A 22,968-nucleotide genomic window follows, 5' to 3' on the forward strand; every position below is an offset into this window, starting at 1 on the left:
AATATAAGCCAGTTACAAGAATAATGGTTTAACAGTTATTTTCTGATATTGATTAAACACATTAAGAAATGGGCGATGCAGCTATTTTTTATTTCCTTGAACTGCCTCCTCTTCCTCATCACAGTGATGGCATCTGTTGTCTTTGCTTTCTCGTTCTTCTTCGTTAGCACAAGGATGTAATGTTTGGGTTAAATATATTTATAGATGAAAGTCAGAAGTCAAACACATTTACAGTTTGTTTTCTTTTCTGTTGTGGAATCTATGATTTGCCCTGTAAAGAAACACAGCTCAGGTAGCTAACTTTAAACCTACACTCGTCCAAGTTATTAGTCACAAACGATCAGTAATGTGACTTCTAGTTTCTAGTGGAGAAACAGGTTTTGCAAAAAAACCCAAACAACTCTAAACAAAACAGAGTCAATCTCAGCGGTGAAAGAGTTTAGGGAAAGCCTAACACAAATGTTACAGCAGTGGCCAGCTCCTCCTCTGCATTCCCCACATGACTGTTGATAATGCATTAAGCATGCCAGCAAGCATTTACCTTGTTCTCTATTGAATCAAGAGCAAAGGTCGTGTTTTATAACAAAAGATCTACCTATATCTGTGTTGCCTAGACTCTCAACTCTCCCCTTTCAAAGAGGAGTCAGGTCCCTGATCCAGTTCATAGCACCACAGCAAATGGCTGGGCCAGAATAAAAGAACAGGGTGGGGAGGAAAATACTTTAATCCGATTTTACTATGGGACACTTCATTCTGTGAAAATGTGGCCTTACTTGAAGGTAATGATAATGTCTGTTTAGCAAGGTGAGGGTACTTTTATTACCTGATTCAGAAAGTGAAGGGGAACAATCTGTTTTCAACATGTAGCTCCAAGTCCACAGTAACTTTCCAGTTTAAATGAAGAAACCCTCCTTTTGTACAAATGGGGAAGAGTCTGTACTAAGAGTTACCCCCAACGGTTCCTGTCTTTAATGCTGCCTTGTAGGCCTGCAGTACCTTGAAGAACATTGACACTTGAGCTTCAGGGCTGACCCAGCCGGCGTTGAGATACTAGCCTTGCCAATGCTGGAAATGTTTCAAGTCTAGTTTAGTACTTTTGACATACCTGAGACACATGCACTCTGGATCTTTTGGGTTAGCAAGTTTGCAGGCCTCAGGTATTTTCTGACACCTTCCTGTAGTGTTTGCAAGCAACTCTTCATAAAGGTCCTTTTCATAAATGCCATAAGATACGCTTTCCATTTTCTAGGACTGCTCATCTTCAGATGACTTGCACATGTTCAACCATGGCAGCTCCTACTATAACCAGGCAAGAGCCTCCACAAGTTTCTGCTATGGATTTTTCATACTTTTTCTGCTGAAGTACCAGGTGAGCTGTATAAATGGTTCATTTCTAACTCATTATCTTGTACCCATGTGTGTTATTATAAAGATTGTAAAGCAACTTTAGTCATAAAGTGCCTTAAATACTGTGAGCCGGTGCCTCAAAAGAAAAAGTGCTCCTTTTTTTATCTAGCTAAACAAGAATTGAGAGAACATGGGCTTTGAGAGCACAGTTACTCAAAATCTTCTGTGTTGGTTCTACTTAACAACAAGCTAATGAAAAGACTTGAAAAAGCATTATGATTTCTCTTTGCAGTACCTTTTCAGTGTTATACCTTCCTCTTCCTCAAATACAAAGGGCTCTTCTCTTGTGTATTACATTTCATGGGCAAATTTGATTTAAAATAAAATTAGTTTCACTAATTTCACATTCTCATAACCATGCACTCATAAGCAAGAATATGTTTGTATCCAAGTGATCTGACCAGGATTCACTGAGGTGACATAGAGGACAAAGGAACATACCTACCACGTCCTCACCGTATCTCCTGGGTTAGAAGTCAGTTTAAAAGGAATGGGGCACAAGCACAGCAGTAATCCATTTGCTTGAACACCCATTACTTGCACCATCTAAGAACAGTTCTGTTTGAATTCATGTTTTATGAAAACCTGTTGAACAACCCTGAATTAAGCTTTGAATATGGAAAATAGGGTTAGGGAGATCTTCTAGCTAGCTTACTTTAGTTAACAAGTGTTGGCATCTTGATTCCTCCATCCTTGCAGCCGGTGGAAGTCACAAGGCAGAAACAGCAAGTATTTGGCAGTCAGAAGTAAGATGTTAGACCTTAGAGGAAAAGGTTTAGGACGTTCAAGAGACACTTTCCAAGGCTACTTAAAGCTATGTCTGTAGACAACAGCTTATGTAGACAATTTATCAAGTCAGGCTGGGAACATAAGAGAATGTGTAGCCCGCTGAACAGTGTTTTGAGACTTGACTCCTCAGTCATTTTCTCATGACAGTCAACTCTAAAGTTTTAATGCAATTAAATGTTCTAGTCCAGGTAACCTTTCTAAGAATTCATCTCCTGTAATGACAATGACCTTTATTTCAAAAGTCTCCAAATTTCATTCATATATACAAAGGGGGTGTTTATGATACAACAGTATACAGAAAAGGTTTCCTCAAAATGTAATAAAGGATACATCCAAGTAGAAATTATTATTGCTATTGGGAATGTCCTTCATAACTGAGAAATGAGATGCAACACCTGAAGAGACACCAAATGCGAATGGTGAGGTTGTTCAGCTAGAAGCAGGAGTGAAGAAAATTTTTTATGGGTGAGATGGAACCATCTATTCACTTGACCCAGAAATAAGCATTTCTTGCAGACAGACAGATTTAGCATTTTAAAGGGAATGTCACAGAAGGACTTCAGGTCCTCACTAGAATAGCTAAGTGTCTCAGCATAAGATTCCTACTGATATAATGAAATTGTAAGGTTCTTCAAGGTGAAGTTTAAGGCTGAAGGTCCAGGTCCGTGACTTTTAAATCCATATTGAAAATCAGAACTGGGTATAAATCAGGGTGATAAATCTCATTCTAAAGAGGGACTATCAGAAACATATCAAAGATGGTTAACACCTTAGGTACAGAGTCAAAGTAGCTCAGATGCTCGCCTCAGAGTTAAACTATTCTTTTCCAAAACCTAATACTTGCAGTACTTGGCAGGTAAGAAAAAAAAAAAAAAACAAACCTACATCAAGCAGGAATCATTGTGGGATGCCATAGGCAGCACTGGGAAGCGGCTGCAGCTTTTGCGTCTAACAGCATTAGTACCCAGAGCTCTGCAACTAAACTGGCATTAGCAGTGTAAGTTCCTGAGAAACTACAAGAGAAGACAGAATGAAATGGAGCTCAACTTTGGCCAGCAATATTCCATTAAGTGTGGCTTAAGTTTTCAAAAAAACAAACCAAAAGTGCTTGTGCCCTTTGGAAAGTTTATTAGAGAAAGGAGGAATGTAATCTTATGAGCAAAATAATGGAAAAATATGGGGCTCAGACACCTTGATGGGCAGGATTTTTCTCTAGTCACTCAAGTTTTAGGACAAGCATAACAGGGGGCTGCCGTTGTATATTGGAAAAGTCCAAGTATGCAAAATAAAGGCAAGATCCAGTAATAAGAACGAGACAGCCATACTCTTAGAAGTCAAACCAAAGTGCTAGAGATAGTTTTAATAACAGCAAGACAAACTGTTGACAATCAGTGAGAAGAAAAGCCAAGATTTGGGCAGGCCATGCCACAGTTAGGGCATTAACTTGGACTTAGTTTACTAGCTGTTATTAGTCAAGCTGTTTACCTAACTCTTGGTTTGCTCACTGGCCCAAAGAAAGCTAAGATGACCTGTTAACTGCTAGTCCCAGTAAACTGCAATGGAGGAGGCACAGGTTTCCTCACTCCCCAGGATGTTTCTATCCTTGTTGGCCCATTCTTCCTTCTAGGATTTGTCTTTCCCTCTGGTCACTGCTGACGCGTCCCCAAGCAAACCCCTACCTAGATACGCCCAAAACACCCATATACTGTACCTATTAGCCAATATTAATGCCAGTTGTTCCAGCATCTGCACCTCCCACCAGTCACTCAATGCATTTTGCGATTAGTCACTCATATTCCTTTACTCAGTTTGTATTTTAACTAGCAGCAAACATAACCCTGAACTGTTGTTAATTAAGCCCAGCAAAGGAAATCACATCAGTAACTTAAATCACAATTACTGTGTGGGTACACTACATCCACGCATAGACAGAGTTTATTCGTTCTGCAGTCTGTTGCCCGTGAGGCGCTGCTGTTCCTTAATTGCCTCACACGCACAGACAGTGTGCACTCACATTCCAAATGCTACCAGCATCATTAGTTCCTTTCACACTTCATTTCTCCATGCCAGGCATTCAGAGATTTCACGATCTGCATATCCTCCTTTTAAGACATCACAGATCTCTTCTGCAGACCTTTGAGGGACTAACGAGCAAGATGTCTCTAGTTTATTAATTAGCTACTTATCAGCCGTACTCCACAGCTCCCTACTAGTTCAGCTGCTCAGCTACAGTAATTAGACAACCCACTTTTCAGTCTTTATAGCATTGCCTTAGACAGAAAGTTTCACTGTTCCTGAGACTATGATACTTTCTGGCAATTTTAGACATCTCCTGAATGACTAATAGAAAAATCCTTCTTTCTGTATTATTCGTTGCAGCACTACAGCTTCCCATTCTAGTTTTTGTCTCATGCACTCCGCCGGCAATATGTGCCATCACTGGCACCCTAGCATCCAGATGTTATCTGAAAGCTTCTTTATTTGCATCATTCAGACAAACAGTCAAAAAGCATGTATTCACACTCTCCATGATTCAGAGTGCAAGTAAAGTGGGTAGTGTTACTTTTCATGCTGCTTCTCAAACAGAAACAAAATCAAGCCAACAAACATATGCTGCCTCTGCTTCATGCAATGAAAGGCTTGCTTGTCTGTCTGAACTCCCAATTTTTATTAGCTACCAATAGTTCATGTGCTCACACCTTTCATTAGTTAAGTGTCTGGCATGCAGAAACTTACAGAATATGAAAAATGGCCTTTTTTTCAGCTTGCCAATCAACCATAATGAATATTGTGCAGTGAGTACAACTAGAAAGGAAAAAAAAAATCTCTTAAATCAGGCTTAGTTAGATACTTTATTTTCTAAAACACTTCCTTGAAATACCAAACAGTGTCCGTGGCAAATGGCTCTCCAAGTTCCACAGCAATTCTACTGCTTGCTATCTTGTCTATCCATTTACAGTGCAGAGCTATTCACTTAGGCCAAGCTGTGGCTCCTGTCATCTCTACACAATCAAGCACACAGACTTAAGAGGACATGCTGCTTCTAAGCAGAGCCAACACAACCTCACCTTGACATTTGAAAGCAGTAAACCAAAATGGTTTTCCTTTCCCAAAAGGCCATGAGAAGCAACACCAGTGTCTGACAGACTGCTATATGCTGTGCATGCCCTGGTAAGTCAGTCCACCCCAGAGTGTGCCTGCAGTATATATATCTATAGACACAGCTGACCAGATCTTGAGCCCCTGCTGCCTGTCTCCAAACATGCTCCCAAGGCTGTAGGTCAGGAGGAGTCTGTGAGGTGCACTCACAGGGGCCCTTGGTCTTGTCTGGATGAGTGAGGTACCCAGGACTAAGGTCCACCACAGAGAACACTTACCCCTGTAGACAGCCATGGTCTGTATTAATCACTTCCCCCATATCCCAGATAAAAAGCAGGCTAATTTTGTAAGACAGGGTGACTTCTTTTTTTTTCTGAAACCAATGCTAGTAGTAAGGCATTGCAGAAGTATATGATGATTATATTATATACTTCCCAGTAGAGAAGAACAAAAAGAATCTACTTATCTATCACTGTAAGAGAACCTGAACTGTTTGTTCAGGGAGAATTGAAGCGCTTCATCATCATCTCGGTTTTCTGACATGTAAGATGCAGAATTCGCCCTCATGTTGCCTCATGCACAGACACACATGCAAACAGCATGTCTGGTAGCTGGTCCAGACTTACGACCTTAGCAGCAGCCAACCCTCAGACCTCACAGCCCCTCCAATCACTGGCTTTGACCACCTGATCCCTCAAGTACCCAAATCTCAGACACTCTGGTCTCTCCAGTATCTTAGATTTATGGCCACTCCTTCACTTGGCTCCCATGCCTCTTATCCTGTTTGTCAGCTAGCCTGTCTTGATATTTGCTAGTGATTACACAGACATATGTACCCACATAATATGCACTCCAGTCTCTCCAATTGCTGTCATCCTGAGCCCACAGTTCCTATCACCTGTGGTCCAATTCCAGCTGCTGGCAGGTAGACCTCCATGCATACATATGCACACAGAGAAAGACCTGCACCCAGGAAAAGCTAGAAATGGATTTCAATGAGGAGACAGGACAGCCTGCACTGATCAGGTGCAGGGCATGCTCAGCTATGACCAGACCTTGTTTACATGTAACCAGCCTCTTTTATCCCTTTATCCCTCTCTTTTCCCACTCTTTCTTCCCCAAACTACCTTGATTCCCCTTTCCCCACCTTCAGTTCTTTCCCTAAACTTCCCATAATAAACCTTGGTACAACCCCCATACAATCCCAAGATGCTCTTCCCTGCATCCCATAAGGAGTCCCATACCTCCAGGCTGTATCCACCCTCAGTCTGCAAGGTGCTTCAGAAAGCCCCTCCGGTTGACTCACGGTGATAGGTCTCACTCCCAGTACGCAGGGCTGATGCCCTCCTGGGGTGCCCCGGGAGGGGCTGGATTGGAGGCTCATTCCTCTGACAGGGTTGTTGGGGTTCCCCCAGGTGCCACTGTGCCTCTGGGTCCATGCTGTGCGCTGAGGTGAGCTTTTAATTAGCTAACCCAACAGAGAGCATTCATCAGCTTTAGGCATTTCATGATGCAGCTGCTAGCACTTTAGTTCTAGTGTTTTACTGGTGTAGTTTCAAAAGACATTTATGCTTAATGCACATGTAAATGTTTTCTTTAAAAAATGTTTTATAGAGCTTGTGGAGTATTTCAGACTGCTGAAGAACTTATAAAATGTAAACACAAGCTTCATCTCGGGCTCTGCACAGTTTATGCTTTTGATTAGACAACTGTGAACATGAAGTTTGGGTTCTTTTCATCAGGGAGGGAAATGAGCAGGGAGCATCAGCTCTCCTCAGAAAGAGCTTCCACAATTCAGTGAGGTAAGGTTTTACAGGCATTTAGGTCACAAATAGTGCCAGAGCATGTCAAATATCTGTTCAAAACATTTTATATGAATTAAACTGTTCCACGAGAAACCAGTGACTTCACTTGTCTTTTTACTTCTTAGGCTGGTAGAGTGATGGATATCTGTGACATTATTCTGCTTTTTTGTTTTCGGGGATTGTTTTTGAGCATGAGGAAGAGAAGGCTGCACAGATTGCGCTCTCAAAAATTTCCTTAAACAAGATGTCTATGGAGTTTCTTTCACCATATTACACTATCACATGCAGTAAAGACCAGCTTCTTTACATTCCTCAGCTCACACTCAAGATGCTATACAGTGTTTTCACTTTAACAGGTAACAAATGATATAGACACAAAGTTTTAGTGAATATTAAGCAAATACTGTGAGAAGTCTTATTACACAGCGAAGATAAATCAGATGTTTAGGAAGGCTGAATCTCAGACCCAGTTAATGCATTGGGGCTGGCCTAAAGCCACACAGGCTTCAAGCACATGTGAACAGATAAACTTGAGTCCTTCTACAGGGAAATTATTTTGTGTGCCTGCTGGCACACAGGTTTTGCCCAAAAGCTGTCTCTCAAGCCAAGTGAGTTTTCAGATCACATAACCACTCACTTGCGAGTACTCTACATGGACATACACACTGTTACATAGAATAACTGCCCTATACATCTCAGAACCCAAGCTGCAGGTGTTCAAAGCTTGTGTGTCTTACCCCACACCTGAGCGTTCAGGGGCAGAGCCAACAATCCTCACAGTCCAAGCACTGATGCTTACCCAAGTGACAGATTTTCTGATCAAATTTTCAGATTTTTTCCTTCTCAAGAAGGACTCAGTGGGAAGCTCCTCAAGTGCTACATGTTCCAATTTCTGCCCTAGCATTTGTAAAACAAAAATTAATGCATAATTTCTAAGCTCATCACTTCATTATTTAATATAGCGGATTTTTCTCTGTATCGTTCTAAACACACTCATGTAATTCAATCATCAGAGATTAATTTATTTTTCAGCATCACCTATTTGTAGTTCTGTTTACCCATGGCTGTGAATCTCTCACTTGTAATACTAGTGCTCTTATATTCCTTGTCCTCTGCTTCTTCTGGAGTGTTCTTCTGCTCAAATGTTTTTCTAAATGGCAGAATAAAATCTGCTTGTCCAGGGGACAGGTTAGGAAATGTGGCATCAATATACTTTTGAAAAGCTTGTCTTGTTGCTTGTATTTCAGTTTCCAGGCTGTCCTTCCACTCTGTCATTTGTTCCAGTTTTTGCGTGAGAGTCTTCACCTGTTCTTCTGCTGCTTTCAGTGTGACTGTCACTTTGCGCAGCTCATCAAGATATAGGGTCTTTGCTTCCATGAGATGTTTTTCTGTCTCAATCTGATTCTCTTTTCGTGCAATACTCAGGGCAATATTAATCTCATTACTTTTTTCTTTGTTCAATTGCTCTATACTTTTATGATATAGTTCCTCAGCTAACATACTTTCTTCTTTGAGTTGTTCTAAGTGCTTTCTATTTAAAAAAAGAAAAAGAAGAAAAGATTTGTAGGGAATACCTGTCATTAAAGAATATTTTAAAAACAACTTAAGTCTATTCACATTGTTGTAAAACCTCTCTTGTTCAACTATAAATATATATGAAGTCAGAACTTGATGTAGGACCTCTGAAAAAACAGGGTAAAAGGCGGCCACTGATGACACAGAGAAAGGCAGCTGCAGAAGATTCTATTTCTGCATGTGTTGCATGCAACAATAATTTAATGATGCTTGCTTTCAAATGAAAAATATAAAGGATTACTCTTTCACTCTTCATTCAGGTCTTTCTCTGAGCTAGCACTTAAGTACACACTGATTTTCAAATAGACTTTGAAAAATTCTGCCCCCAAGTAAAAAAGCTGTCTTGAAGTGAAACCTAAGAACCGATTTCTAGAATACAGATTCATCTGTAATTTTGTTTAAGTGGTACTGCGAACATCATTGTGCTAACACGTCAGTAATAAAACATATAATTTATATTATGTAGTCAAAACATTATGGGTGCTATTCACCAGAGTTGGCTCAGGGACATGTGAAGAATGGTGCATCAGGCATCCATTACGGTTACCGAGCCAAATACTTCAATGTAGAGAAAACAATTTCTGCCCTCTGTTATTGCACCCTCCGCTTTGCCGGAGATACTTTTGCAGAACTCTGCTAACATGAGAAGTTAAAGAGACTGGCTAAGTTTATGCAGAATGTGATTTATCTTTGCCAGAAAGGGCATGTTTTAATAGTAAAACTGAACGTATTAAATAATGGATCAAAACTTAAGTCTGACTCTGTTCAGAAAAAAAAAAATCTTGAAAAACCCTGAACATCTTACCTGAACTATCTTTTCCTGGTGAGAATTTAGTGTTATTTTGTTGTTTGTGCTGTCAAAAAATGAAATGTATTCTACTCTTAAGGGAGAGGGGTGTGTTATTATTTTGACATCAAAGCTGTTTAATTCACAGTGCTTAATCTATACGGGTAGAATCTCCTGAGCCTTGCAGATCTCCATAGGAACACATCTTTTTCAGTTTTGCATAGATGTTATGAATGGCACAATAGGCCCCTGAGATCTTTATTTCTGAGGACTCTAAATCACCCATAAAAAGCAAAGCTTTTGGATCCTTGGTTTGCTTTGTGATACTTGCTTTTAGGAACAAAATATGTTTTATTTCTACATGGAGCATCAGCGAGAGAGAGTGAGCCTGCAACTGTTGCTGGTCCCTTGACATTTCCAAATACGTTTTTTTTCTAAAGGGTTTATCTATCTTTTCCTAGAAGACCTGCATCTGAGCAATGCTGATGCAATTCTGGTCATTTTCCTTAGCAGAGAGAGCACGTTTGCCAGCCAAATCAGGGGAAACACTAAGAACACCTGTGCTGTCTGTTGGCTTCCTCCAGGGCTGCCTCCCTCTCCTGTTTCCTGGCTTCGGCCACCGCTTGCATCTTCTCCTGGGCATACTCCATGCGGGCGCACTGAAGTCTGTGAGCCATGCGCTGCTCTGCAGCTTCAGCCTCTCTCTTCTGCTCATCCTCCATGTACTGCTGCATCTCTGCCTTCACTTTCCTCACTTCTTCCTTAAGCAAAGTTAAAAGTAGATGTAAGTAGCAACAACAACTTATTGTTCAGTTGTCTTTAAATGATCCCCAGCAAAGCCAAGCAGAACAAACTTCAGGAAAATATTATGGCGCAATTACAGTGAATTACTGTAGCATCATTTCACATCATCTATGCTTTCTACATAAGGCACAATAAGTTCCCTGATACATTTTCTTCACAAGCTTACATGGCTAGTGGCATGGTTTTAGAGTGAGATGGAGAAGAAGCCTGGTCCTTGGTATGCTTGTGTCCTTGTTTGAGGTAAAACAGAACCAATTTTGTTCAGTAACTTCGCTTCTTAGCTGGGCCTCTTCTAACTACTGAAATTAACTGCATATTTTGAAGACAATGTTCACTCTCTCAGAGTGATGTTTATAGCTGTTGCCCGGGCATGGTGTGCAGAGAGGACCTTGCTTATACTTATTGCTATAACAACCAAGGGCAACCAACTTTGTTATTTGCCCCGTTGGAGGGTCGGAAGCACAAAAGCACAGTGGGGTCCCACCTGCGGGGAGGAGCAGACAGGACAGGTGATCCAAAACTGACCAACAGGGTATTCCATCCCATCTGCCTCATACTCAGTATAAAAACTGAGGGATCAAAGGGTCAGCGCTCTCTTCTTTCAATGGCCGACATCTGAGGAGGACTCTGTGATCCTGATCCTGAATGCAGATCCGGAATCCAGTTCCCATCTGTCACTGAGTCCAGCCTGGGACTGCCCCAGTGCCAGCCGGTGTCGTGACTGTCATCTCGGGAGCTTGATATGGTTTTGTATATATTTCATTATTTATTTTTATTATTAATATTAAAGTAGTTTAGATCCTTCTAAACTCATAGGTCTCTTTTTCCTCCTCTGCCTCTCTCTTTGAAGAGGGGTAGAGGGGAGCATCTGTTGGTCCCATCTGGGTTCCCCCAGGTCCCCTAAACCACAACAGATTGTCAGCAAGATATTGCTTGGGCTAATAAATAAAGGTATAATAACACTAATCTTAGGTGGTCTGGACAGATATATCTATATCTGAAATCTCAGACAACTCAATATATACCAATATACCTCTGTTGCCATCATAGGCCATGCCAAACTCATGCCAAGCCTGACCATCCAGGAAAGCAATCAAACCCACTTTACTCACTGCCCAGTGATCTATGCTGCTTTGCCACACCATTCACAGTTCTTTCCAAGACCCCTGACAAGTGCGTCCTCTGTCAAAGTGGCAAGACATTATTGGGAAAGCTCCATCTGCTTAGATCTTGGTGGGTTTTTTAATAAAGGATGAGCAGAGTTTGCCGTAAACCTTTTGCACACCCAACTATAAGCTCTGTATTCTGTGTATTTTTGTGGATACTGGCTGTTTGTCTACTGCTGGCAAGCAGAGTGATGAATAATAAGACCTACCTAACTAAAAGCCATTTGACCATTAGTGGTGGTGGAACAGCCCGATCAGCGCTGCTGCAAAAAGCCATTTCTGAGGCTACCAGCTCAAAGCAGCTGTCTTTGGCCTTTCCTAAATGTAAAAACACTTCAGTCACTCATTCAGTGAGATATCTTGTTGGTTGCCACTATCTGTTTGCTCAGACAGATGCTGAGTAAATTTTCTGCCACCACCTCTCCAAGCTAGCTCCTAGTGAGCAGTTAGCTCACTGTTAAAACACCTCTTAAAATGAACTGCAAGAAACACAAACCACCAAATCTAAACCATCTTGCAATTACTTTAGTTATATCTGCCTCTTCTTTTGTTTCAGCTGTAGAATTCTGTATCTGCTCCCTAGTCACTAGAATCAATTTTATCAGAACACATGGTACATGTTCAAATCCTGTGCACTCAGGTCTATGAAGATATATAATAGGCTTGTGGCAAGTAATTGAACAGTTAAACACGAGGAACTGAGCTTCTGCCGACTATTGTCAGCAGATGCTATGACAGCAAAAGACAGAGCTCCCTTGGAAAACAGCTCCATAAAACGGAATGAACTCAGACAGAAATGTAAGACCAATGTAAACCTCCCTGCTTTTCCTCTTGAGATGCCAAGCATATTGCCTTGACTGCCCGCTGTATAAACAGATAGCTATTTAAGAACTTGTATAAAATAAAATTCCAAAGCAAAACACTCCAGCAATTCTCTGTGCGCCCTTCATCTGCCAGAGGGAGACTGCAAGATTAAGGATGACAGGTGTTAGACGGACTGTGTAGTGCCTGATTGAGGAGTGCTTGGGTGTTCTAATAGTAAAAAGCCCTGTGAAGTGGTACAGAAAGCAGCAAGGCCCAGATCCAGAAGGCAGTTGATTTCTTTTCTCTTTGTATGTCTCTGAGTCTTTTCCCAGATATCCAAACAGCCATATAAAGCATGTGCTAAGCATATACAGAAATTCAAAGCTACAATTGGTGTGCTTCATTTAGGAATATACATATGCTGGCAGTTTTCCTTCTCCTCCACCCCACTTAGGGTCCAGATTCAGTAAATCAGTTAAATACCTTTCTAGCTTTGATAGACATCCAGCTCTAACCATTTGACGATTCCAGGACATGAAACATCAGGTCAGATTTAAAGTTAAGCCTGTATTTAACTGCCCTTAAGAAATGCACCTAATCAGGTTCAGTGGCTGGCTGAATCAAGGCCTGAGAAGGAATTTTCAATGCAGTCCAGAAACTTCATTCAATAAAACAAAGTGAAATGTGCTGAAAGTGAACTAAAAATCCAGCTAGCTTGAGCTTGCATCTCATCTAGCACAAAGACAAAGCCAGTTGTCTTTCAGGCCAAGTACTTCTCCTGGCACTAGAGCTCAAATCTCAGACGAATGAAGGTCCTGGTTATGGCAAGCATTAAAAAAAATTATTTTTTTTTACATAGAATAACGTTCTTGGTTGTTAAACACATGGTTCTGTCATGCTGGCTATTTCCATGGTAATGAAAGCAAATTGGTTCATACCCTTAATTCCTTTCCAAGTTTTTGTTTCAGGTCTTGTACGAATGCACTGTGGTTAGCAGCTGCCTCTTTGAGAGCTTTATCCACTGCCTCTTCCTTGTGCATTTCAGCCTTTAAAACAAGTTATTATTTAAATATAGCTGTTCATATTCTATTAACATCATATTAAGATGAAGCAGAGGTTACAAGATCAATAGTTCTGTGGTTTTTTGTTTAAGAAATTAGAGCAAGTTAAATTTAAAACCAGATGGTAAAATACATTTTGGTGCATTTGGCAATTTTATTGCAGTGATTCCTGCTAAGATGTGGGCACACAATAGCATTGAGCCACCACAGTTGTAACCACTATACACATACATAACATAAAGGGCAGTTTCAGAATCTTACATAGCACTATGGGGAACAGCTTTAATAAGTGATAACTTCTGTGTGCTTTAGAGGCCATTTTCAGATCAGATGTAAAATTTGTTATTAATCCAAAGTATCCTTTGTTGTGATCAGAAACCAGAGAAATATGTGCACACAGAAATCCATGAACAAAGGACGAGCTGGAATTAATGACAGCTCCATAGCAGTGACCTCAAAGTTCTTTGTTAACTGTTTTTACGCTATAGCAATTGTCCCAAAGAATCATCATCATTTAAATGACAGGACGATAATTTAATTTACCTGAGACCAAAGTTCAGCTTTCATTTTTTCAATGCGCTCTTGTATCTCTGCCTCCTTCTTTTTATGTTGTTCTCGTTGAATGTCTGCTCCAATCTCTGCACAATCAACACAAGCAGTTCACGCACAGCAAACCACCACAGTGCAGAAACCTGTGCCTCTCTCCTGACCCCTTTGCTTGGCTCCTCAGCTGAATAAAAAAATCAAAAGGCTAAAAAAACATGCACCCATTTCACGTATAGGAAAACACAATTATTACTGCTTGTGCAGTTCCATAAATGCAACAGGAAGGCACTGAACCCAACTCTCACCTTCTCAGCAAGGCTGCACAACAGAAAAGCACCACAGGTGTTCCTCCTGACTCCCTGGTCTTGATAGTCATCCACACAGCACAAGCAATAGGTCAGTCCTCAGCTTTCTTGGGAATGATTTGCCCAGTTCTGTCTGCAACCAAACCTTGCAGCAACACAGGGAATAGCTTTGCTCCCTTTAGACACTACGGGCGAGACAGTGCCCTCTGTGGCTCTCTGTCCCCTCACAGTCCTCCCTCCAAAGCTTTCAGTGAGGTCTCTTGCCCCGGGACACCCTCAGATGCCTTCGTGTCACTTTAGGGGCACACAATAAATATTCTCAGGGGGATATGGCAGAATATTTCAGGTGTTTGGAACACAGCATTCACACATAAAGCAATCACTCTGTCTCTAGGGCTGCAGGGCTCGAGGAAGGCCCAGCCCAGTGCTGCAGGAGCACAGCTAATCCCTTCCAGAAAGGGGGAGGGAAGCAGCATGGAGGTCAGCCACAGTGCTTCACAGGGCCTCGACCAGGTCTGCTCCCTTTAGCAACACAGATGGGGTCTAAGTAAAATCTTAGCATCACCATCTCCTCCTGTGGACGTGCTATGAAAGAAACTAGGTAGCCCTGCTACCCTGAAAGACTGGTCTTCAGCACCAAGGATTGCCCAGAAGAAGACAAGCCAATGCAGAGGGAGGTGGATAAAGACGCCTTTCTGCAAACCCTAAACTGCACCACCAACAGTGGGATTGCAGATCCTCCCCCTCTGCCTTTCCTATGCAGTGCCAAGCCTGGGCATTGCTTTGGATCCCATTCTCTGTGCTTAGCAGGGCTGAAGAGTCACCTTTTTCTGGGTTATAAGAAAATGAAAAAGGAATAGAGCCACAGAAGGTCTAGCTTTCATACAACCACTGGAGGATTAGGTTTCCCTTTTTCACTCCAGTCTTCTTCCCCTCTCCACCTGGGTGGGCAGAGTCCTCTCATGGAGCTGACATGAAGTACATGGAAAACAGTACCAGGATGGGACAAAGGGGTCAATTGGTTTCAATCACCAAAGAGAAGTCCAACAGTACATAAATCTTAGCAATTAGCATGTTGTGCTCTGACTGCATAGCTTTTCCCCAGTCCACGATATTAAGCGGTGAAGAGAAAATAATTCAAAAAGAGACTGTCTCTGGCCTTGTGGACGTGTTTTACACTGTGTATGTCAATGCAGGGCTGAAGCCTCGTGGTCTGAGACACTCATGGCACTCACCCTGCTGACGGGGCTCTCAGTACACTGATAATCTCTTGATACTGTTTAAAATAAGAAACCAAGCACACTCCTCTTCACAATGTACGTTAATTAAAATGCACAACATGATCTCTACGAAACTTTACACAGCTGATCAGAAACCTCTAAGACACTTAGGCATAGCATATAAAGATACTTCAGATTCTTGCTAGGTCCTCAAACATACGAATGCCACCACATGCCTTCCTTCATCAATTGAGGTTATGATTGTGGTACGCCAGAAAAAAATCAAACCTCAAGAGCCTCTACAAAGCCTCAATCTACGGTCAGCAGCCAGAATCAGGTATGAGAAAGTAGGATTCAGGATAAAAAAAATCCCAGCTGTGTCCTACTGAAGGGTAAGAGGATGATCTTTACAAATGTTAAGTCAAGTGTAGTTCTTCCCAAACTACTTCAGCCTTAGAAAACATTTGCTAATGGTCTTACAGCTAATTGTTTTGCACTTCATTATGCCCATATCTGAATGCCTTCATGCACCACAGGATGGCTGACCTTATACCCCCTCGGAATATGCTGGATTTATTAATATTCAGAAGGTAAGTGCAGTTCTTTCTTACCAAGCTTTCATGACTGTCAAGAACAAATGGATACAATAGCTCTTGGAGATTTCCTAAATCTCAGATTGCGAAGAAAGGATTTCAGGAGCAAACTTACCCAGTATATCACAATGAGTGTAATACCGTGTTCTGAAAGGCTTATACTCCCGGATCCGATTAAATGTAGCGTTGGAAGGTGGTGGTGGTATTATTTTTGAACATACTGCACAACAAACAAAGGAGTCCAGATCGGGACTTCTAATCATTGTGGTATTGAAGTATTATTCTGTAATACAGTTACTAAAATGTCAGAACTCGATTCCTGATAGATCTCTTGCTTGCAGGAGTAAATGCTTATTGTTGCTACAGAAAACATGCAAACTGATGAAGAGAGAAAAATTGTTGACCATTACTTTTTACCAAGTTAGCCAAAACATTTGCCTTCAGATTAGCATTCACACATGCTGACAATTCAGTAACATGCTGTAGGCAGATGATGAGGGAGGGTTGTATGAAGTGACCCCTTCCAGCCTTTAATACACCTTCCTACATAGCAACTGTTACTGGGCAGGGCTGGCTTTGCTCACAAAGAACTAACTTTCCCTGCTAACAGTTAAGCAGCATCACAGCAGGTTTTGGCTTTTTAATGCATTTTTGTTGTTGTTGAATGTCAACAATTTCTATTCAAACCTAAGGAGATTTTAGGAGCAGTACAATAGCTACTGCTTCAGATATTTGAATCATAGCATTTTGTGGCTGTTCTTGGTGAAGATGTGAAAGCCAGCACAGACAATAAGGAACTGGCACAAACCTGAAAGAGCCTCTGTCCAGGAAATCATTTTGACTCACAGTTCCTGTCAAGCCAGCTATCATCCATTGTAGATAATTGTTACTATATTGAAGATGAAATTTAGAAAAGTGGAACAAAAGAAATTGTATTGGCTGTTTACTTATCCTCCAGATGCGTAAGAGGAGCAGTCCTTTCAGAGTGGGGTACACAGATTCTGTTACTGATGAAGTTGTGTTTGGGTGGGATTTTTTTCCCTTTAATCCCTATACACACATCATTTTTATGTATATAAATAAGGTACTTAAAACAGCAAATGTCAGTATTGATACCATAACACCCATTAATTTACTACATTCTGCTCTGTATTTGCACTGCTTTATCTCCTTTTTATATATAATTTTTGTAGTGTTAAAAGAGTTACCTGTACAGCAGTTGCCACAAATATGGAAAAGTTCCTTAAAAAGGACAAGTCTAAATACTCACTCCTCTTCCAGCCTGGGCAGTTCTAAAATAACCTGGTTAACAGGACTTTACTTCATGCAATAGATAAGAGGCCCCATCTCAGACAGCTTTTCTATGAAGTGCCATTGGCATGCACATCACCTAGACCCTGCCCAGGTCAGTCCCACACCTCGCTTTTCCACACACCCCCTCCTCCTTTTCCCTCAGTATCTTCCAGATCCATATTCACTTCACAAAACATAATTCAAAATTTTGAGAACACAAATCCTGCATTATTCCCAAATATGTGAAAATCAGAGACTGCACTTTCTCGCTTCAAATCATTCGCAGGTATAAGGACCAAAGTGTGTATTTTAAAAGCCTGCAGAAAAACAGGGTAAAATGCTTACTGTAGCACTGTTTTTGGAATATTTAGTCAAATTTATGCAAACATATGAGACTCGTGCATTTTAATGAACTGAAGAGAGCTAAAATCCTGTGTGACCATTTTTAAAAGAACAAATTCTAAAGATCCATCGCATCCTATCAAACAAAACATATTCTACAGGATACGCACAGCACGTGACAGTTCTGAATATTTCATCAATTCACCTGGAAATGCCTTCACTCATCAAAAAGCAAGTAGTTTCCTCACCTGCAAGCTTTTGGATTTGCCCAAGGCCTTGCTGTTGTGAGGCAGCTAGGCTCACAGAGGGGAATATGCTTTTAAAGGCTGTAAAAATGCTATTCTTCTTACAGCTTTATCAAAGTTAGAGCCCACTTCCCTTCTCAGGAAGAAGGTAGCAAAACCAAGCCCCAGCTGAACGTAAGATGCAGGTAACTATAAAACACGAACAGGAAGAAAATCACAGGTTCAAAATGAAGGATTTGGAGGGAGATACAGAGAAAACCCATAGAGCAACTGCTGTCCCTCAAGGCAGTCAGTCACCTTTTTTATCTTCAATAACAAAATCTTTCAATAACAAAACCCAAAGCAATTTCCAGAGTGGTAAAGCAGATGTCCCCGCATATTCTTTCTTCTTTGGCATGACAGAAGCCACCTTGGCCAAAAGGGGGTTAACAAAGAGGTCTCTCAGCTTCTTGGGAGCACTTGATGGGGATGTAAACCCAAGGAGCTGAATGGAAAAATGCAACCAGAACACTAATAAACCCCCATGGTGGAAAAAGGGCATGGCCTGGTATGTGCCCTCCCACCACGTGTTCTAGAGTTTGGTTAATGTGATACCATCTAGGAAATGTCAGGCACACAGAAGTAGGTGGAGAAGCTCATAGGAGAAGACCTCAGTGCTGGAACAGGAAAGCACCCACCCATAAATTTTGCTCAAGGTAAAGGCTCACAGGGGACCACCCCATGAGCTATGGAAATGCCACAATGCCCACCCGTCCTCCAGCCACACTCACAGCAGCACCAACCAGCAAACTGCTGAGGGTCACCTCTAACCCACATGCGGGGCTGTTCAGCAAAACTGGGCTTGTTCAGGTTGACATGTTCTTTTCTCTGTAAGAACTTGTTGATTTTAGCCTTTCCATTCCTTAGTCTGAGCTCAGTAACCTATAATAAATTAATGTTATATAAGGTACTTCACAATATAGAAAAATTTAGGTTCTGAATGCAGCTTAAATAAACTAGTCCTGCTGGCTAGTCAAGACCACCTCACAGCTCTGGCTAACCTGGAGTTACATCTATCGATTGGCGAGCTGATACAGGTATGTTCACTGACCTGCTGTATGATGCCAAACAGGAAAGGTAATAGCTGAGTTCTTCCTGCTTTCTCTTGGCAGAAACGCTCATTTCACTTTTTCTCCTCTACCTAGCTAATGACTTTTTTTTTCATTTGTGAGGAAGAATATATCAGCATCCAAGGATTATTTTGGCCAGTATTTTACAAATTCATTATTTATTAAAGAAAACCCTTCAATGACTGCTTTATCAGCTTTCTTGCCTTAAAATTACTTTACTTGCACCACTGTTAATTATCAACTTTCAACAGATCAAGAGATCAGCTTTTTCTTTTCACACACTATACATTATGCCTTCTGTTTAAGAAATACAAAGACAAACCCCTGTTTTCACTTAATCAAAGCAAAGGGAGAAGTGAGCTGAACTATCATGTAAATTTCTAAGGCATTTACCAGTCTTGACTGCATGTCAGAGTTAATTGCATGTCTTCTGACATACTGTGGAGATCGCACACAACAATTCTTAAAATCACTGCTAAGTTTGCATGCATCTGAATTGCAATTTTTACAGGCACAGCATTTTATAAAGAAACTTAAACTGGATTAAATAGCAAGAGAGACATTTATTCATGATTTCAATGGACAGAGAAAAAAATAGGAGTTGCCTTGAAAAGTTCTGTGAATGATTTGCTGATTTCCTTCCTTACGTTCTCAGTCCCACTTGGAAGTTTTCCTCCTCATATACCTGGACCCCTCACTGTCGATTGCTTCATAAAGGTCCTTTTTATTCTCTACTGTTGCATGCAAATAACCAAGGTAGGCCACACAGAGACTAATTGCTATGAGTCCAAATGCCATCACAGGTTTGTTCTGACAAAAAAAAAAAAAAAATACACATTTTTAGTCAAAACATTTTTCATTCATCACAAACATTAAATTCTTCAATCTTAGCTTAGAAAGTAAACAATGAAGTATTGCATCATCTGCAAAAATCATCGTCTTTTTGTAGACTGATCCAAATAACTTTAATAAGCAGCGCGAAGGGAGATCTGATTTTCTGATAGCAAAAGGAATTCCCTATGAAAAAGATGACTCTCGTCGCAGTGCCCAGTGCTCTGACTTTTGCTGGTCACAAATGCTGCTTGAGCATGAATGAACAGGCTAAAACCAATTATTAAAGGTTACTATTACAAACTTCTAACAGAATTCATATTGGGACAATGTACGGTGCTCCTGCCAAGCGACCTTGATTATATCCCTCTGAAACAGACCATGTAGTACCATTACAACATCTGTGTTTATTAATTGCACAAAATTTCATCCAGTCTTTCTGGGTTCTGCTAGTGTATCATCAACTTAACTATAAAAGCCAGAAAAAGAAAAATCAAAAATACTGAAAAACTACGAAAAATCCCTTCCTTTCATATCAAAAATCTTGCATTTTATTATTTGCTCCTTTTTAAATATTGAAGAGGACTCCCTATTACTTAACCTGTTAAATTACACGGGTAACATGCCTGTAAACAGCCTTTCTGAAAACTTGGCTAGGTACAAAAGAATCAGACAATATAACAGTGAAATAAAAGCTGGAATAAACAATGTAATGTTCTGGGCTCTTAACAATCAGAGTGGAAAAAAGTAAAAATATTTTTAGCTACATCACTGGCTGGTTTGCATAACAAGAAATGGTTATATAACACACATAATAGCAATGATTATTTTAAAGCAACCATGTATCTCCAAGCACATTTATTTTCTCTCAGAATTAGCCTCTTACAGGTTTAATGAAAAGCTCTGGGTTCACAGCGCGGAACAGCATAGTTGTTTGAACACTCCTCAGTCCAGGTTTTCTCTCTTTCAGTGTTTCATTTTCATTTGGAGGTTTGGTGGAAGACATTTTAATTAATGTTGAAGAATTCCTAAAAACAGAATGAAAAATAAATGTAACTTTTATAAAAAACTGAAAGAACAACATTTGCTGAATATGAGTTCACACTCAGCTTGTCTTCTACAGCATAAATTTTGTGTACATATTAATGATTGCCTTTGGTGTCACCTAACATTCCCAGCTTAAACTCACTGATTGTCAATATTGACAATTTTGTGCATCCTAAAATCAGCTTTTGGAGATGCACACCTTTATATAGCAAGTGTAAGCCTCCTGATAATGTGTTTGGTTTTTTTCCTTGCTTTTGGCTAATGCCTTAGCAACCTGTGGACATAGCAGCAGTCTTCAGGCTAAAAAGGCAGGGCAGTTTGTTTTTTGTTTTTTTTTTTTTAATAACCTTATGTGTGAGAGCACAGCTTGCACCTTGTTGTAGTGTAGTCACCCTATCTACTCATCCCATCGGTCTTAAGACTCAAGTCCCATTTTCACATACAAGGGGCAGGCACCATGCAAGATGCCACCTAAGCAAAGGTGAACAAAACATGCCCTTTTTTAACCCCGCTCACTTGGGGGGCAAGAAGAGATAAGGTGCTAAGGAAACCCCTCCTCCCTAGTTTACACAAGTGGAGCACAACCGGGGGCCCAGGGCCAGGAGTCACAAACCCAACCCAGCAATCTCCCCGGGCCTCCTCCCGTAAGCCCCAGGCGCAGCAGGGAGGTCAGGGCATCGTGAAGGTCGGGTAAAGGCGACTACACCAGCACAAGGCACTGCCAAGCACAGGGCGGCACAACGCCAGTCCATACTTGAGGAACAACCGGCCGGCAGCTCAGCCTGACTCCCCCATACCTGCCCCCAACCAGCACAAACCGTTAGAGCGGCGAGCGAAAGAGCAGAAAACTTCCCCCCCCCCCCCCCCCCGGGGGCGGTGAGAGAGCTCCTGACGCCGCTACCGGCTTTAGGCCGGGGACGAAGGGGGCAGTTCCCCCAGAGGAAAAGCCCAGCGGGGACGCCCGGAACATAACGAGCAAGGCCAGGCTGCCACCGCCGCCGTGCTCCAACAGCACCTCAGGAAGCGGGGGACGACGGTTAACACCTCACAGCCAGCACGCGCCACCCCACACGCCCTCTACCCCCCTCCCCCGCAGATACTCACCTCGCGCCGCCAACGGGGCCTCCCCGCGAAGGGGGCAGGCCGACCTGCGCCTGCGCGCTTGCGCCCCCTTCTGGGCGGAGGCCGTCGGCGTGGGAGGGAGGGGCGGGAGAGCGGCCGGGCCCCGCCCCGCCCCGCCCCGCCCGTCCCCTCAGGCGGCCGGCGGAGCGGGGCGGAGGAGTGGAGCGGGGCGGGGCGGGGCGGGGGGCGCGTGGGAGGAAGACCGTAGAATCACAGAATGGTTTAGGTTAGAAGGGACCTTCAAAATCACCGAGTTCCAACCCCCCTGCCATGGGCAGGGACACCTCCCACTAGACCAGGTTGCTCAAAGCCCCATCCAACCTGGCCTTGAACACCTCCAGGACTGGGGCATCCACAACTGCTCTGGGCAACCTGTTCCAGTGCCTCACCACCCTCAGAGTAAAGAATTTCTTCCTAATATCTATTCTAAATCTACCTTCTTCCAGATTGAAGCCATTACCCCTCATCCTATCACTACACTCCCTGATAAAGCGTCCCTCCCCAGATTTCCTGTAGGCCCCCTTTAGGTACTGGAAGGTCGCTTTGAGGTCTCCCTGGAGCCTTCTCTTCTCCAGGCTGAACAACCCCAACTCTCTCAGCCTGTCCTCAGAGGAGAGGTGCTCCAGCCCTCTGATCATCCTCGTGGCTCTCCCCTGGACTTGCTCCAACAGGCTCATGTCCTTCTTACGTCGGTGGCTCCAGAACTGGATGCAGTACTCCAGGTGGGGTCTCACAAGAGCAGAGTAGAGGGGCAGAATCACCTCCCTTGGCCTGCTGGCTTCTTACCTGGCGTTGTGGGTCTTCCTCCCCAAGCAGAGCTCCAGATAAAACGTGGGAGGTGGGGGAAGAAGCTGGCTCGGTCAGAAGAGGAGCGCTTCACCACTGAGCCACTCCTCAGCGCCCGGGCAGGTGCTGTCCCCATCAGCCCCCCCCCAGGCCTCGGCCGGTGGGCATTGAGTGTTGGCCCCCAGTAAGGGCCAGTCCCTGGTAATCCTCTGCAAACTCCCCGAGAGCTCTA

At 42.3% G+C, this 22,968-nt stretch overlaps 2 protein-coding genes across 3 annotated transcripts; both read right to left on the minus strand.

Annotated features, from left to right (window-relative positions):
* Positions 1-8,138: 8,138 nt before the first annotated feature.
* On the minus strand, positions 8,139-16,224 carry LOC309669944 (uncharacterized protein C6orf163 homolog; the record flags this gene model as incomplete). Its single annotated transcript, XM_082480740.1, has 5 exons — positions 8,139-8,631; positions 10,021-10,223; positions 13,175-13,282; positions 13,841-13,935; positions 16,077-16,224. 5 exons carry the CDS (start codon positions 16,222-16,224, stop codon positions 8,139-8,141), a joined length of 1,047 nt encoding a protein of 348 aa, XP_082336866.1.
* A 3,269-nt stretch (positions 16,225-19,493) lies between these two features.
* Positions 19,494-21,998, minus strand: SMIM8 (small integral membrane protein 8). 2 transcript variants are annotated; one of them, XM_082481048.1, is made up of 3 exons: positions 21,933-21,998; positions 20,668-20,809; positions 19,494-19,760 (listed from the first exon to the last, which is right to left on the minus strand). In XM_082481048.1, the coding sequence occupies exons 2-3, from the start codon at positions 20,785-20,787 to the stop codon at positions 19,602-19,604; spliced, it is 279 nt and encodes a 92-aa protein (XP_082337174.1). In that variant the 5' UTR covers positions 20,788-20,809; positions 21,933-21,998; the 3' UTR covers positions 19,494-19,601. The 2 variants fall into 2 exon arrangements, with proteins under 2 accessions (XP_082337174.1, XP_082337173.1); XM_082481047.1 differs by lacking the exon at positions 21,933-21,998 and having other exon boundaries at positions 20,668-21,143.
* Between the last annotated feature and the right edge of the window lie 970 nt (positions 21,999-22,968).

The sequence above is a fragment of the Vanellus vanellus genome, assembly GCF_965231255.1.
Source record: "Vanellus vanellus genome assembly, chromosome: 3".
NCBI lineage: Eukaryota > Metazoa > Chordata > Aves > Charadriiformes > Charadriidae > Vanellus > Vanellus vanellus.